The sequence below is a fragment of the Haemaphysalis longicornis genome, unplaced genomic scaffold, assembly GCF_048455015.1.
Source record: "Haemaphysalis longicornis isolate Haplotype H1 unplaced genomic scaffold, Haemaphysalis longicornis Haplotype H1 scaffold_11, whole genome shotgun sequence".
NCBI classification, from domain to species: domain Eukaryota; kingdom Metazoa; phylum Arthropoda; class Arachnida; order Ixodida; family Ixodidae; genus Haemaphysalis; species Haemaphysalis longicornis.
The window spans coordinates 46172701-46186432 of record NW_027526214.1 but is presented as its reverse complement, the minus strand read 5'-3'; the positions used below and the strand labels follow the sequence as shown (position 1 = coordinate 46186432).

The window sequence follows — 13732 nt, the reverse complement described above, 5'->3', positions numbered from 1 at the left end:
GCCCTGCCCTCGCCCTTGCTCCTTTCTGTATATATAGCCCTAGATCCAACTCACTCCATACACTGAAGAAAGGAAGTCGTCTTCCTGAAACGTCAGTAAACTGTTCTTTTTAGGTGCGAATGCACTTCTTAAGCGAGCCTCAATCGTCCACCGCCGTAGTCCACATAGCAACAGCTGCGGGTGCGCGCGCTCCTCGTCTTCCCTAGCAACGGGGGGAGATGGGCGCGCGCTGCCTGACCGCTGACATGTCACATACGCACGTGGGGGATTGGCCAGGAATCGGGCGTGAGAAGGGCTAATGCACCCGCTTAAAGGAGTACTGACACGAAATTTCAAAGCTGAGAGTGCCTGGCCGCTGACATGGCACATACCCACGTGGGGGATAGGCCAGGAATCGGGCGTGAGAAGGGCTAATGCACCCGCTTAAAGGAGTACTGACACGAAATTCCAAAGCTCAGATCCGCTCAAGCAATCAAGTACAACGACAACACAAATAGGTGTCTGTGAATAAATGCATCTTTCTTTGTAGTTGTGTGTGTGTGTGTGATCTCTCTTTCGGGAACATTACCGAACCGCGCAAATTCAACTCGTGCATTCGCACTTTCACATTCTTCCCCTCGGGGAAATGCGGGAAATTTTTTTCGCGGGTCGCTGTTTCCCCTTACAGTAATTTCTCGCGCTCTGTGCGATTTCTTTTCTTGCAGACCATATATCTATGTATATATACTATATGTATATATAAATATATATTTAGTGAATCTGAATTGGAATAGATGGGCTCGTTGAAATAAGGCAGAAATAATAGTTGGCAGTCAAGAAAAGCTCGGAAAGCAAATGGGAAGATACGGTAGGTAATTGTAACAGAAAAAAAATTTGGAATAAAAAAATGCCCGCCAGGAGGGATCTGAAACCACGACCTCTAGAATACCGTTCTGGTGTGCTGACAATGAAGGTGCCGGCGGGGCGATGGTTTCCTTCACTTTCAGGGGTAATATGTTGAGGTATTTTTGTTACCTATACTTGAGAGTGGTAGCCAGCGCTACTCGGTCAACTCGGGTTGACGCGGTGTCGTGGGTTCCGATTCTGGAGGTCTTGGGTTCGGATCCCACCGGGTGGGCATTTTTTCTTCACTTTCTCTCTTTCCTTCCAAATTCTTTATCTGTTTCAATTACCTACCACATCCTCCCCTTTGCTTTCTAAGGTTTCCTTGACTGCCAGCTGTTATTTCTGCCTTATTTCAACGAGCTCCTTATTTCCAATTCTGATTCGCTACATGCATAGCGAGTGCCTTTGTTCTCGCAGTCTTGGTGCAATAAGAAGCTTAAGAGGGTTCAACGCTGGTCGACCACTCTTGACATGTCGTAGACACTCGAGTCTCGGCCCGGGGGTTAAAAAGAAGGTCCCATTCACCCCGAGCAGTCCGAGTGGCGCTGGCTACCACCCGCAAGCACAGGAAACAGAAATACCTAATATAAATACCACAGAAAATGAAGGGGAAAATCGCCCCGCTGGTAGCGTAGTGGTCATCGCACCAGACCAGTATTCTGGAGATTGTGGGTTCGGATCCCACCTGGCGGCATTTTTTTTCACTTTCTTTCTTTCCGTCTATATTCTTTTTCCTGTTTCAATTACCTAACACATCCTCCCCTTTGTTTTCCAAGGTTTTATTCACTGCCTACTCCTATTTCTGCCTTAATATATATGTATATATACATATAAGAATGAAAATAAGGGTCGGCAGCCAAGAAAACCTGGGAAAGCCAACGGCAGGTTGTGGTGCGTCATAGAAACCGATGAAGAATTTTTTCAGTCAGAAAAAAAATGGTGAAAGACCAGTTAACGAGTGAAAAAGTGAAAGACCGGAATTCTGGAGGTTGTGGGGTTGGATCCCACCCGGCGGCCATTTTTTCACAACATTCTTTCTGACTCAAAAATTCTTCATGTGTTTTTATGCATTACCACAACATCCCCTTTGCTTTCCGATGTTTTTTTTTACTGCCAACCCTTATTTTCTGTCTGATTTCTGCCGAGCACCTCATTTTTTATTTCTGATCTGCTATTTGCTTAGAGAGAGAGAGAGAAAATGACTTTATTGAATGTTCCTGCTGAGGGAGGGGGCTACGGCCACGCAGGGCCGGCCTCTCCTAGACGAGGGTCAGGTCGTCCCCGAAGCAATGTCTCGCGGGCGTCGGCGCGTTCGGAGTGCGTTGGGTGTGCGGGTGTTGACCCGTCGACCCTCCGACGATGCTTCCCTACGCTTCTGCCCTGCAAGAGCAGCCTCGAGCCGCTGGATAGTCCGTATTTGAATCTCGTGCTCACTCGAGTTCATGGCGAAAGTGGTGTCCTCGGGCATACGCCTTGCGTCGTCTGCCTCTATTAAATGTCTTTCACAGCCCACATCAGGTGGGCCAGCGTTGCATTTGTTCTCTTGCACATACTGCACAACACGTTTTCGTAGATGTCGGGGCACACGTTGCGCGCGAGCACCGGGGTGAGCACTGAGATCGTCTGTAGTTGCCTGTAAAGCACTGCTTCGGCGCGGTTGAGCTTAGGATGAGGTGGCGGTTTGGTCCGCCAAGCCTGATGCGTATATGTTTAGCGGCGGGAATTTGCAACTTTTGTCTGGAACTGTACCATGTGTGTTCTTACACTTTCGCACTTACCTTTTATCAATTTCTAGAGAAGAAATTCCGGAACCTTCTTCTTTACCAGGACTGGTAGGTGTGTGACTGCTTGCAGGATTGTTTTTTGTGGTGGTGCACGTAAGCGAAGTAAAATGCCCCGTAGTCATTTGCTGTTTTAGCACATTCTGTAGTAACTAACTGTACATAAAGGTCTATATTTGAGGAAATGCTTTGGTGAACCTTTGCGAACTCACCTGAATGACTGTGCTGTGCATCGTGGAGTTTTTTCACTTGAACTATTTTTGAACTCTACACTAATAACCTCTCACGACCTCTGATGGACACCGACTGACTGGCCTACTGCGACATTTAGAGTAGTTTTCCATAGAACTTTCATAAGGCGAGGTAGTGTAATGAGGTGTCGCTGCAACAAATCGATTCATCAACCAACCGAATTTCACGCGTGTGGGTGACGAAAAAGACGCAAGGTGCGAGGAAGAAGGTGAAATTGGAAACTCTTCCTTCTCGGAGGCAGCAAGACAGCTACCCTTGCGTATAGGCCCGAGCATCGTCAGCGGCTTTCCCGTCCAAGCCCCTGACCGGGCTGTCAACGAGACGACGGCCGACGAGACGACCACCCCTTCTGCGCCCATGGGAGTGATTAGGGTTTTGGTAGCGTCGAGCGCGGGCAGCGGGGCCTCGCTACGGACCAGGCGCCAGCTATTCAAACCCACCATTAACCATCGGCCTCCATCTGGGTCCTGAGAAGTGGGGCAACACTTCTTCAAGTAATTGCAGTATTCTGCTCTGTTGCCCGTCCCTAGGGTTAAGAAGCTCTTGGAATCGTCAGTCAGACACCGTCTCGCTGCTGCAATCGTCGCGAGAGTATCACGCGTGCTTTTTACTGTGCCGAATCTCGTCCACTCCTGAATGTGTTTCTGTGTCTACTCCGTGCGTGTGCTTAAGTGTCCATTCCTCTGGGTACCTATACCACGTTACTATGTTTAGTGTGTGTTCGTGTTTTGCGAGGACGCAGTCGGGGTTTGTGACTCTCTACGCGGTCCGGGCCTACATTCATTACAGTATGATCCGTATCACCAGTGGCCGCTGGTTCGTCGAAATCGCATCAACGGAAACAACGTCAAATAGGTCCTACGTAATTGGAGGCGCCCGCAGCGGCAAAGATTTCTATGGTGTCAAGAAGGTCAACGGCATGCTTTTTCTGGCTTTTGAGACACAAAGGATTCGTTCGATGATATGAGTTCTCAAATTTCAAATGACACCAATATTCATCGCCTGGACCACAACCATTGTGCTTTCTCTAGCAGAAAAACCAGCCTCAATTGCACGTAGGCCTTCGACGTCACAGTGCACCCTGACGTTGTCCATAAAAACTTCGTTTCTGCCTTTAGCGGCACATTTTCTCTGTAGAGTAGGCACCGTAGAAAAATAGTCATATTCATGCGCAAGTTGGGGGGCGGTGCTGTGGTCGCCTAGGTGTGTCAACGTGTTCACATCGGCTCTGGAATAATGTTCAACTAGGCAGTGTTAATTATTTCCATCCACGAAAATTTTAGCACCATCGTCTTCGGAAATATGTGGGTCATCGACTGACAGTGGATTTTCGGCAAAAGGTGCGGTTTTCACCAATTTGTCGCACTTTTCAATAACGCGCTAGACGAAGGCTGCGCCTAACTGCCGGCGTCTCGCAGGGCGGGATGGAAGGAGCCTCGTCGACCACACCAGCAATGGCGGAGCTCGTGACCCGGATACCCGTGCAAGTTGAGGGAGAAGAGATTACGCCCGAAGAGTTCTACAAGTCCAGCGGGTGGCTGAGTGTCGGCGTGAACGGCAAAACATCGAGGCGGCGAGGAGACCACAGTGAGCTGGCTGACCTCACCGGCATTGAGATTTCGGCGCTTGACAACAGAAAGACAGGGGCAAGAGCGTTAGGATAGAGTTCATTCGAGCCGCCCGCCCGCCAAGTATGTCCGCAGAGGAGATGAAGATTGTGATGCGACCCCGCGGGGGGTTACACATAGCAAAGAGTTACCCGGCGCGTGTGCCGGAGGACATCATGGTGGCTGCGGGTATTACCCAGAAAGCGGACAGGGCGGAATGCAAGATGGGCCCTAATTTTCTCCAAAACATCGTGGTGAACAGCACGCCGAGCATGGCGAGGGCGAAGAAGTACATCCAAGTAGGAGACATAAAAGTTCTAGGCAAGAAGCATGAAGTCAACCCGTACGGGCGACCGCACATGGCACCGTCAAGGGAGTAATTAGGGGCGTCCCGGTAGAAGATTCTGAGAGCAAGCTCAACGAACAGATTGTGACAAAGTATAACCCTACTGCCATAGGGGCTAAGGCTATTGGCACGTCGAGGACGGTTATTGTCACTTTCGATATCAAGAAGGTTCCAAGATTTGTGAGGTACGGGTCTATGCTATACCAGTGTAGCCTGTACAGGAAGCAATTTGAGGTATGTAAGTGCTGCGGTACAGTTGGACACCGCGGCGACGTATGCCCAACTGTTAGCGCGAAGGTTTGCCTGGCCTGTGAGGTGAGTAAACCAAGGAAAGACCATACGTGTGTTGTGTGGCGAGGGTCATCCAACGGGTGACCGAGCCTGTAAATCAAGATGCAAGATTCCATATGTAGTAAGAAAAAGACGATGGGAACAAAGAACGTCGAACGACAACAAAGGCAGCAGCGGCAAAGGACGCCTTCACCGGGCTCCTTCCCGCGGCTTGAAGCGCAGGAGCCGTGACGACACATGACGTAAGCCGAGGTCGACGTGCATCTTGAGGTGAGTCACAAAACCTGCGGTCAAGGTCACGCAATCTGTCACGCGAGTCTATTCGCGGAAGCAGTGGCGGCGGCCTGAAGTCGCCGCAGCAGCTCCGCCCGGGAGTGAGCTGGGTTGCCGCTGCGCAGGGCCACGGCAAGACAGCACCGAACGGATACAAGAACCACCATGGTTACGAGCAACTACAGAGAGCCAATGATCAACTGAGAGACATAAACGAAAACAAAGGGCAACCATTGAGATGCTGGCGAAGCGGCTGGCAGAGGTGGAAAGAAGACTGGGGTGTTAACCGTCGCACCCCGCAAGGGCAGCAGCAAAGGCATCAAGGGCAGAAATGGCCAGCAGATACAGAGGTGGCCGATACAGAGCAGAAGCTGGTACAACAACAGAGAATAGCAGAGCAGCATCAGAAAAAAGTTGCGGCATCGCAACAGCGGCTGGTGGAGGCCGTCAGAGACGAAGAGGAAGAAGGGACGTCCGAGGCGCCGAAAAAGAAGCCACGCAAGTCGACAAAGGTCAACCTCCAAGCCCAGCTGGAGCAACAAATGGCAACAGTCGCTACTCTGACGACGGTGATGGAGCAGAAGGCGGGGTCAACAGAGCAAAGATTCGCAAGACTTAAGGAAAGGATTACTGCAAAGGCAGGTTTGGTGCAGAACTTGGATGCGCTGTTCGAGCGGTTTGAGCAAACGCTAAAGCCCATAGTAAGAATCCCGGTGTTTACAGCGCAGTTTGTGAACCACCCGTATCTGCAAGACCAAGTTCACAAATCACCAGAGCAGCAACCATGACAAGAAGGTCCTATCGCACAGTAACCTCGGGGCCAGCGACCACGTCGCTCACGATCTGGCAGTGGAATAGCCAAAGTCTCAACAAGAGAGCGTCGCTCCAGCAGCATGTGCGGGGCGCGGCGAACAAGCCAGACATCACCATGTTGCAAGAAACGGTGGTAAAGGACCCGAACTGGCCGGGGTACAGGGCCCACGCTGACACGCCCGGTCGGCGAGAGGTGTGTACCCTTTTTATTACTCTTAAAGTTCTATGTTCCCACCTCCCCCAAAGAATAAAGAAAAATAAAGTGCGGAACAATACCCGCTCCAGCAAGGCTATGGCAGGTTTAAAGCGAATATAAAATAAATGAATGGGGCTAAAAGCCAACCTTTCTTTTTTTGATTGAAAAAAAGCCAATTTGCAGGGTTAAAAAAACTTCTTTCGACGTTCCATATGCTCGGGCAGCAGGTATATAACACGTGAGAAGATAGTCAGCAATCAAGGATGTGATTGTAAGTAAACAAAGGAAACAGGTAGCAAAATGTCCTAATTGTTAAGTGCAGTGGAAAAAATGTAGCAGCTAGCAGCGTGGAAAAAAATGGATATGTAGCACAGGAGAAAAAAAAACACGAAAAAAAATACAAATACATATGATGTTTAAGTTATAAAATTTGCCTCAAATGTCCATCTAGAAGTAGCTGTTTTAAAATGAAAGTCCAGTTGGGGTATTTCCGTTCACGAGAATATCTAACTGCGAGGCCCTGCTGAAACACCGAACACATTATGCACAGTATCCACAAAATACAAAACGAAGCACCGCCGAGGCACTGTAAAGGTAATAAATAGAAAGTCACTGGGTCCAGCGTAAACAATGCAGCTCTCACTACCACTCACTGTACCATGGTACACGCGATAAAAAAAACACCACACTTAAGAAAGGCACGAATTGTCCCAAGGAACACGACTCCAGAGAGAACACGTGTTTCCCGTCATGTGCACACCAAACACAACTTGAGAAAACCAAACAAAAAGAACAAAACACGCGCAGTGCAGAGCCGCACAGATCACAAGTGACATGTTGGGCCGCAAGAATGCCCAGGCTTGTAGATGGTACGGCGCCGATGAAGGGCCATTGGACTCACACCGGCATCACACGTCGGGTAAGGAACGGGAAATGAAGTCGACGAGCTCGATTTTGATCTGGATGTCTTCAGATTTATCTAACAGATGCCGAAGGTTTGGCGGTTCAAGTGGTGGCCGCACACTGCGAAGCAGTCGTTGAATGTAAGATGAAGTTTTTGAACACTGCGTCAGATAGTGAGAGATGGAAGTGGCGGCCGCACCGCAAAAACACAGGCAGTCCGGCATACGCTCGAGGCGGAAGAAATAATGAGGGAATCGGAGATGTCCAGTTATAAGTTGAGTCAGTTTTTTACACAGCTGAAAAGAAGCACGCAGATTGAGAACAATGGGCGTCCAGCGAAATAATTCTGTGTCACTGTTGTTTGATGACCACGCCTCCTGCCACAATAGGCGACCTGCTGTCAATAGCGACAAGTGCACCATGTTTGGATATTTTCCCGCACACATCCTGTCCTCTCGTAGCAGCACTTTGCGCGACGGCGTCGGCGAGTTCGTTCCCCCACAAGTCAGAGTGCGCTGGCACAAGGTACAAGGTCAAGGAGACTGAGCTCGAGAGCAAGAGAATGTCATGTTTCAATTGGTGGATTGTGGAGGACTTATTAAAAGGATTGTTGAGTGCCAGAACTACAGAAAGACTGTCAGAGTATATACTGACATAAGAGGAAGGCCTATTGTCCAGGAGGAACTGGATGAGTTTTTGCCGGGCTATAACTTCAGCGTCAAACGATGAAGTGGGAGAAACTAAATGGAACCTTCTTACGGCGTGCACGCGGTCGGGCCCGTTCAGAATGACAAAGGCTGCTCTAGCCGCAGTGGGTGTGTGGGAACCGTCTGATAAAGAGTGGAGAGCGGAGAGATGAAGTCGCTGGTTAGCCTCCGCGCTCGTCAGGCGGCCACTTCGGACACGAAGACGTCGCGCGTCGGCCGGTCTGAAGGAAACCGAGCTGAATGTGATTCATTGTCGATGATGAAACAGTAAAAAGATGCGCACAGTGATGTCAACGTAACTGTGTAACGGGAGCGCATTGACGATGACGTCAAGGGCTGATGTCCTCGTCGTGGTGTAAGCTCCCGTGATCGCGAACAATGATGACCTAAGCAATGAGTGAACTCCAGCTTTTAGACAATGGTGTTGATTTAAGTTCCACCAGCGGCAGCGCTGTAGGAAATTGCAGGAAGGACGACCAGATGACGCAGTTGACGCAGATGAGAACCGTTCACGAGGGTGTGCATGCGTGCAAATCTAGTGAGCCATTTTATACACAACCATTTTCTCAACACTTGATTTTAAATGGTTCGTGTGGGCAGCAAAGGTCAAGTGGTTGTCAAATACCACTCCTTGCAGTTTTATTTCGGTGTCTTGCTTGAAGGTTACACCATAAAGTCGGATGGTAGGCTTTCGTATCGTACCTCGGTCACCTCTGGAAACGAGGAGGCAAGAACATTTGGAAGGGTTTAGCCTTAGCTTCACCTTCTCTGCCCAAGAAGTAACTTTGGACAGCGTTTCATTCGCCATGGCTTCTAGTTGACGGCCCGTGCGCGCATGAATGACGATAACCGTGACATCTGCGTAGGCTTGTAAATACGTGTCTTCCGGCAAGGGAATGCAGAGCATGTCAAAAATTTAGGCATTCCACAAAAGGGGGCTAATGGGAGAACCTTGAGGAGACCCCTTTGTTGTGACGTGGGTAATGTTTCCTAAAAACGCCTCGTAACGAACAGTGCGCCCTTCAAGAAACGATTTTAGCAGCTCATAGATGTTTCAAGGGCAATTGTGTGAGCGAAAAAAGTACAAAAGTGGGGGGTGCCAAATAGTGTCAAATGCCCCAGCGAAATCAAGGGATATAACAAGAGACAGACCACCATGGTCTCGATGGTGTTGCAGACGGCTACGCAAATCAAACAAAGCGGTTGTTGTGTTGTGTCCCAAGGTGAAGCCATACTGATGTGGATGAAGGAGCCCGAAACGGTGTAGCAAATAGTAAAATTGTTAATCTAGCAGTAGTTCTAGCAGCTTCCCAATCATCGACGTAATGCATATTGTTCTGTATGAAGAAGTCTCCGTCGGCGGACGTCCAGGTTTCAATAAACATTTAACGTGGGCTTGCTTCCAGTGAGGAGGAAAATAGCCTAGTAGAAGGCAAGAACATAAACCATGGGAGTGGTGATGTTATCAGGTCCCGGAGCGGACCCCAAATTCAGTTTTCTGGAGGCCAATCGCAAATCATCAAGTGTAAAGAGCTCGTCGTGGACTTCCGTGTGGTATCTAGTTGTGGCAATGACGACCCTCATTGCCTTGTGGGCCAGAGTGTCATCTTCATGGCAATCACAACGGAATTGAGTTTTCTGGAGAAGGCCTGCCAAAAAAGAAGGTACTCGGTGCTTCCGAAACGCGGCTTTAAATGGTTGCCCGAACAAGCTCTTGCGGGATGCATCTGCACATGCCTGTCTTAGGGCCTTGTCCTTGGCGATCTGTATGTGCTCTCTGTAGGCGGCGAGACTCCTGTAATAAACAATACCCTGGCTAGGAAGGGCTTAACCACCATTGAACATCAACTAAACAAAGGCAACAAGAGCAATTGCGAGCAAGTATGTGTCGAGATCGCGCCAGGTAAAGGCTGCAAGCGCGCCCTTTTTTGGGGGGAACGTATGAAGTAACCCGAATGACAACAGCCAGAAGTTCAACACCCTGATGAGAGCGGCGAGCAGCCAAGCCAAGAAAGAGACACTAGTGGTGCAGGAAGACTTAGATGCCTCGCATCAAGCGTGAGGTACAAGTAAGATACCGTCAAAGGCAAAGACCTTATGCACGACGCAACAGAGCAGGGGTTCACCCTGATCACTCACCCCAAGCAATGAAGGCAGGCGAACGGCTCCTCAACTCGACAGGACACCACGCCGAACCTGAACTTTGTCAAGAACGGGGGAGAGGTGACGTGGCGAGACACCGGGAAGGACCTGGAGAGCAACCATTACATCTTGGAGATCGAACTGGTCGGCGGCGGGGCCGCAAGATGGAACAGAGGTGGACCGCCAAGGAAGCTTTTCGCAACCATAGGCGAGAAGACCCGATGGCTGTAAAAGACAATTATTATATCCAAGAGTGGACGGCCAGCATCATGGAGGACGTCAAGCGAGCTTCAATGTCGATCGAGACTCACGATGACATCTCGAGCGTCGACAGCAAGCTGGCGCACTTGCTCGAGGCAAAGACATCGATGAAGGAGCGGTGGAAGAAGCAGGAGTGGAACAAGAAGCTTAGGAAGAAGGTAACTGAACTGAACCGCGCGATTGCGAGGCTCCGCGCGTTGTTTGGCAGACAGCAGTGGGACGAGCAATATAACCACATAGATGGTAGCCTGCATCATGGAAAGGCCTGGTCGTTGATCCGTCATTTATTGGACGAGACCAAGAGCAAGTCGTTCCAGCAGAATCGCATGGCTCATGTCATGATGCACGAGGCCGAAAAGACACTCGGAAGGGACGAGCTGATTAAAAGGCTGAGTTCTAAGTACCTACCTGAACGCAGACCGAGCAACACCCGGCGTACGCAGGGGTCTCGAACGAGAAACTAGACCGCGACGTCACGACGGCCTAGGTCAAGACCGCTCTGCGGGAGCTGAACTCCAAATCGGCGGTGGGACCAAATGGGGTTTCGAACAAGGCCCTGGGAAATTTAGATGACCTGTCAATCGAGGCGCTTACGAGATACTACAACTTCTGCTGGCTGAGTGGTAAGCTACCGATGCAATGGAAGAAGGCGAAGACGGTATTGATACCGAAACTGGGAAGGCCACCAAGCATCGAGAACTTGCGCCCCAACTCGCTGACATCGTGGCGGGGAAGGTCCTCGAGCACGTGTTCGAGAACCGCTGGCAAGATTACCTAGAGCAAGAGGGGCTGTATCCAGATTCGATGATCAGGTTTCGGAGGGGCCTGAGCACTCAAGATGCGATGATACAACTGAAACAAGAGATCATCGAGAACGAGACGATAGACATCATGGTGATCCTGGGATTGGAGCTGCAAAGCGCCATTGATCGGGTCAAGCACTCGGGCATCCTGGCGCAGGTGACGGAACTCAACATGGTCGAGAGAAGTTATGAGTAAATCAAGAACTTCCTCTCGGGGCGAAAGATCGAGCTGCACGCAGGAGAGCGCAACATGCACTGAGTTTTGTCTGTCTTTTTCTTATGCAGTGTTCAAGGATATAGCGGCATGCTGTTTCTCCCCGCTTTTGAAACTTTGCGAGATATGCTTTCACAAGCTAGTCATAGGTGCCCCTTTTTATTGACTGGTGTCAGCTATATAGCGTTGTAGACCGCTTTTCGGTACTGTGCGATGCCACATAATATGTGCACTGTTTACCTTTTTCTTTTCGCAGTGTGCGGGGTGCCTTAGTGTGTATGTTTTATTTGTACTGATTCTGATTTATTTTTGTCATTGGTGCTTCACCAGTTCGCTATTAGCTTGCTCCCTGTGATTTGGGTAAGCATGGAGAGTTTGGTGTGGTGCTAAGTATCATTTTTTTTCATCTACACATTGGTTTCTACAAAAAAATAGTTTTGGGCTATCGCTCCTTTTTATTTATTTTTTTGGCTGTTAACCTACCATAGCGTGGCTGGAGCGGGTTTCGTTCCCCGAATTTTTTTTGTTTTTTTTTTATTATGGGGAACACGGAATTAATAAAGGAAGAAAGGAGAGAGCGAGCTACCAGAACGAGATACTGGCAGGACTTGCACGCCCCAGGGGTCCAATATCTCACCGCTGCTGTTTACCATCGCCATGATCCGGGTCACCGAAACGGTGGCGGGCGTCAAGGGCGTCCGGCATATAATCTATGCTGATGATATTACGCTGTGGATGACCGGTGGCACGGACGCCAGTATTGAAAGAAGGCTGCATAAAGCAGCCTCGGCTATCGAAATGCGGCTTGACAGGACGGGCCTGCCGTGCTCGCCATCCAAGACAGAGCTCCTGGTGTACTCGCCTCGCAAGTCCGGGCGACATCGCTTGCCCCCGAGAGAGTGCGATCACCTGGTTCTGAGCACCGAGACCGGGCAGAGAATTCCCGAGGTTCCCGAGATCCGGCTCATGCTGATCAGCCACACCGGCAGCAAGGATATTCTGATGAAGTTGGCGATCAAGACAGCAAGTACCCTGCGGCTGATCCAGCGCGTTTCGTCCAAGCAGGCGGGCATGCATGGGGAAGGGCTCGCGAGGTTGGTGCAATCCTTCGCTGTCAGTCAGATAGCGTACACAGCGGCTTACCACAAGTGGTTGCAGACGGACAAGAACAAGATTTACACCACGATCGGAAGGTTGTACAAGCGAGCGTTAGGGTTGAAGAGTCAACGAACACCGAGCGGCTGATGCAGTTGGGCGTTCACAAAACTGGACGAGCGCATCGAGGCGCAGCTGGCGGGACAGCGAGAAAGACTGGCGGGGCCCAAGATGGGCCGGGCTATACTCAATACCTTGGAGTACGGCTATCAGGTCACGGGGAGGCAGCTTCACAAGCTCTGTGATAAAGTTCGAGAAAACGTGCGGGTGAGTCTCATCCCGAAGAACGTACATCCAGAGCTCAACCGGGAGCAGAGACGAGGCAGGGCTAAGTACCCCATCGAGCAGTACAGCGGTGACCCGAGAACGAGATACGTAGAAACAGCAGACTATGGAAAGGGCAGATACTCAGCGGTTACCATCAATGCGAGAACGGGGGAAGTGTCCACGTCAGCGAGAATGCGGTGTGTAATTCAACCGAAGCAGAGGAGATCCGCGTCACCCGAGCGATGGCCGAGCCATGGTGTGACACCACCCTGAGCGATTCGCTAGAAGCCGTCCGAAACGTAGCGAACGGCCACATCAGTGACAAGGCAGCCAAGATAATCGATCGTGTAGTTGCGCAGGAAGAAAGAAGAGTGGAAGTAAGGTGGATTCCTGGGCACGCGGGTGCATGCTCAACGAATACACTCAACCACAACGATACGGCCCAAAGGAGTCGCGCGCCATTACTCACCGCGCTCCCAGTGTAAAGAGTTGTCCCGAGTGCGAATGGTGGCCGGAGACCACGGACCGAGCGAGGGGCTATGGCGAAACGCTCAAGAACATGCGGCCTTCGAGACGGGCGTATTCATCACCACATCGCCGACTGGGTTGCGAGGAAGCAGTGTGTCTAGGAAAACTCCTGACAGCGTCGGTCACATCACCGGCAGCGTTACCTCAGGTGTTCCCGGAAGAATACCCCGAGGCCTTGTACAGTGTGTGCAAGAAGGGACCAGCCTACCTGTGGCACGTTATGTGGGACTTTGCCACCGAACTGGACAGTGCCAGTTTCGTGATATATGCAGCGAAACCTCAAGGAGCCATCGAGTCAGTCAGCCAGA

The 13732-nt window shown here is 50.5% G+C and overlaps 1 protein-coding gene and 1 non-coding gene across 2 annotated transcripts; both read left to right on the top strand.

Annotated features, from left to right (window-relative positions):
* The first annotated feature begins 1505 nt into the window (after window positions 1-1505).
* Trnat-agu (transfer RNA threonine (anticodon AGU)) lies at window positions 1506-1578 on the top strand. Its single transcript has one exon. It is a non-coding gene; the product is annotated as a tRNA-Thr (tRNA).
* A 9518-nt stretch (window positions 1579-11096) lies between these two features.
* Window positions 11097-11456, top strand: LOC144160631 (uncharacterized). Its single transcript, XM_077691863.1, has one exon. The coding sequence runs from the start codon at window positions 11097-11099 to the stop codon at window positions 11454-11456; it is 360 nt and encodes a 119-aa protein (XP_077547989.1).
* The last annotated feature ends 2276 nt before the right edge of the window (window positions 11457-13732 follow it).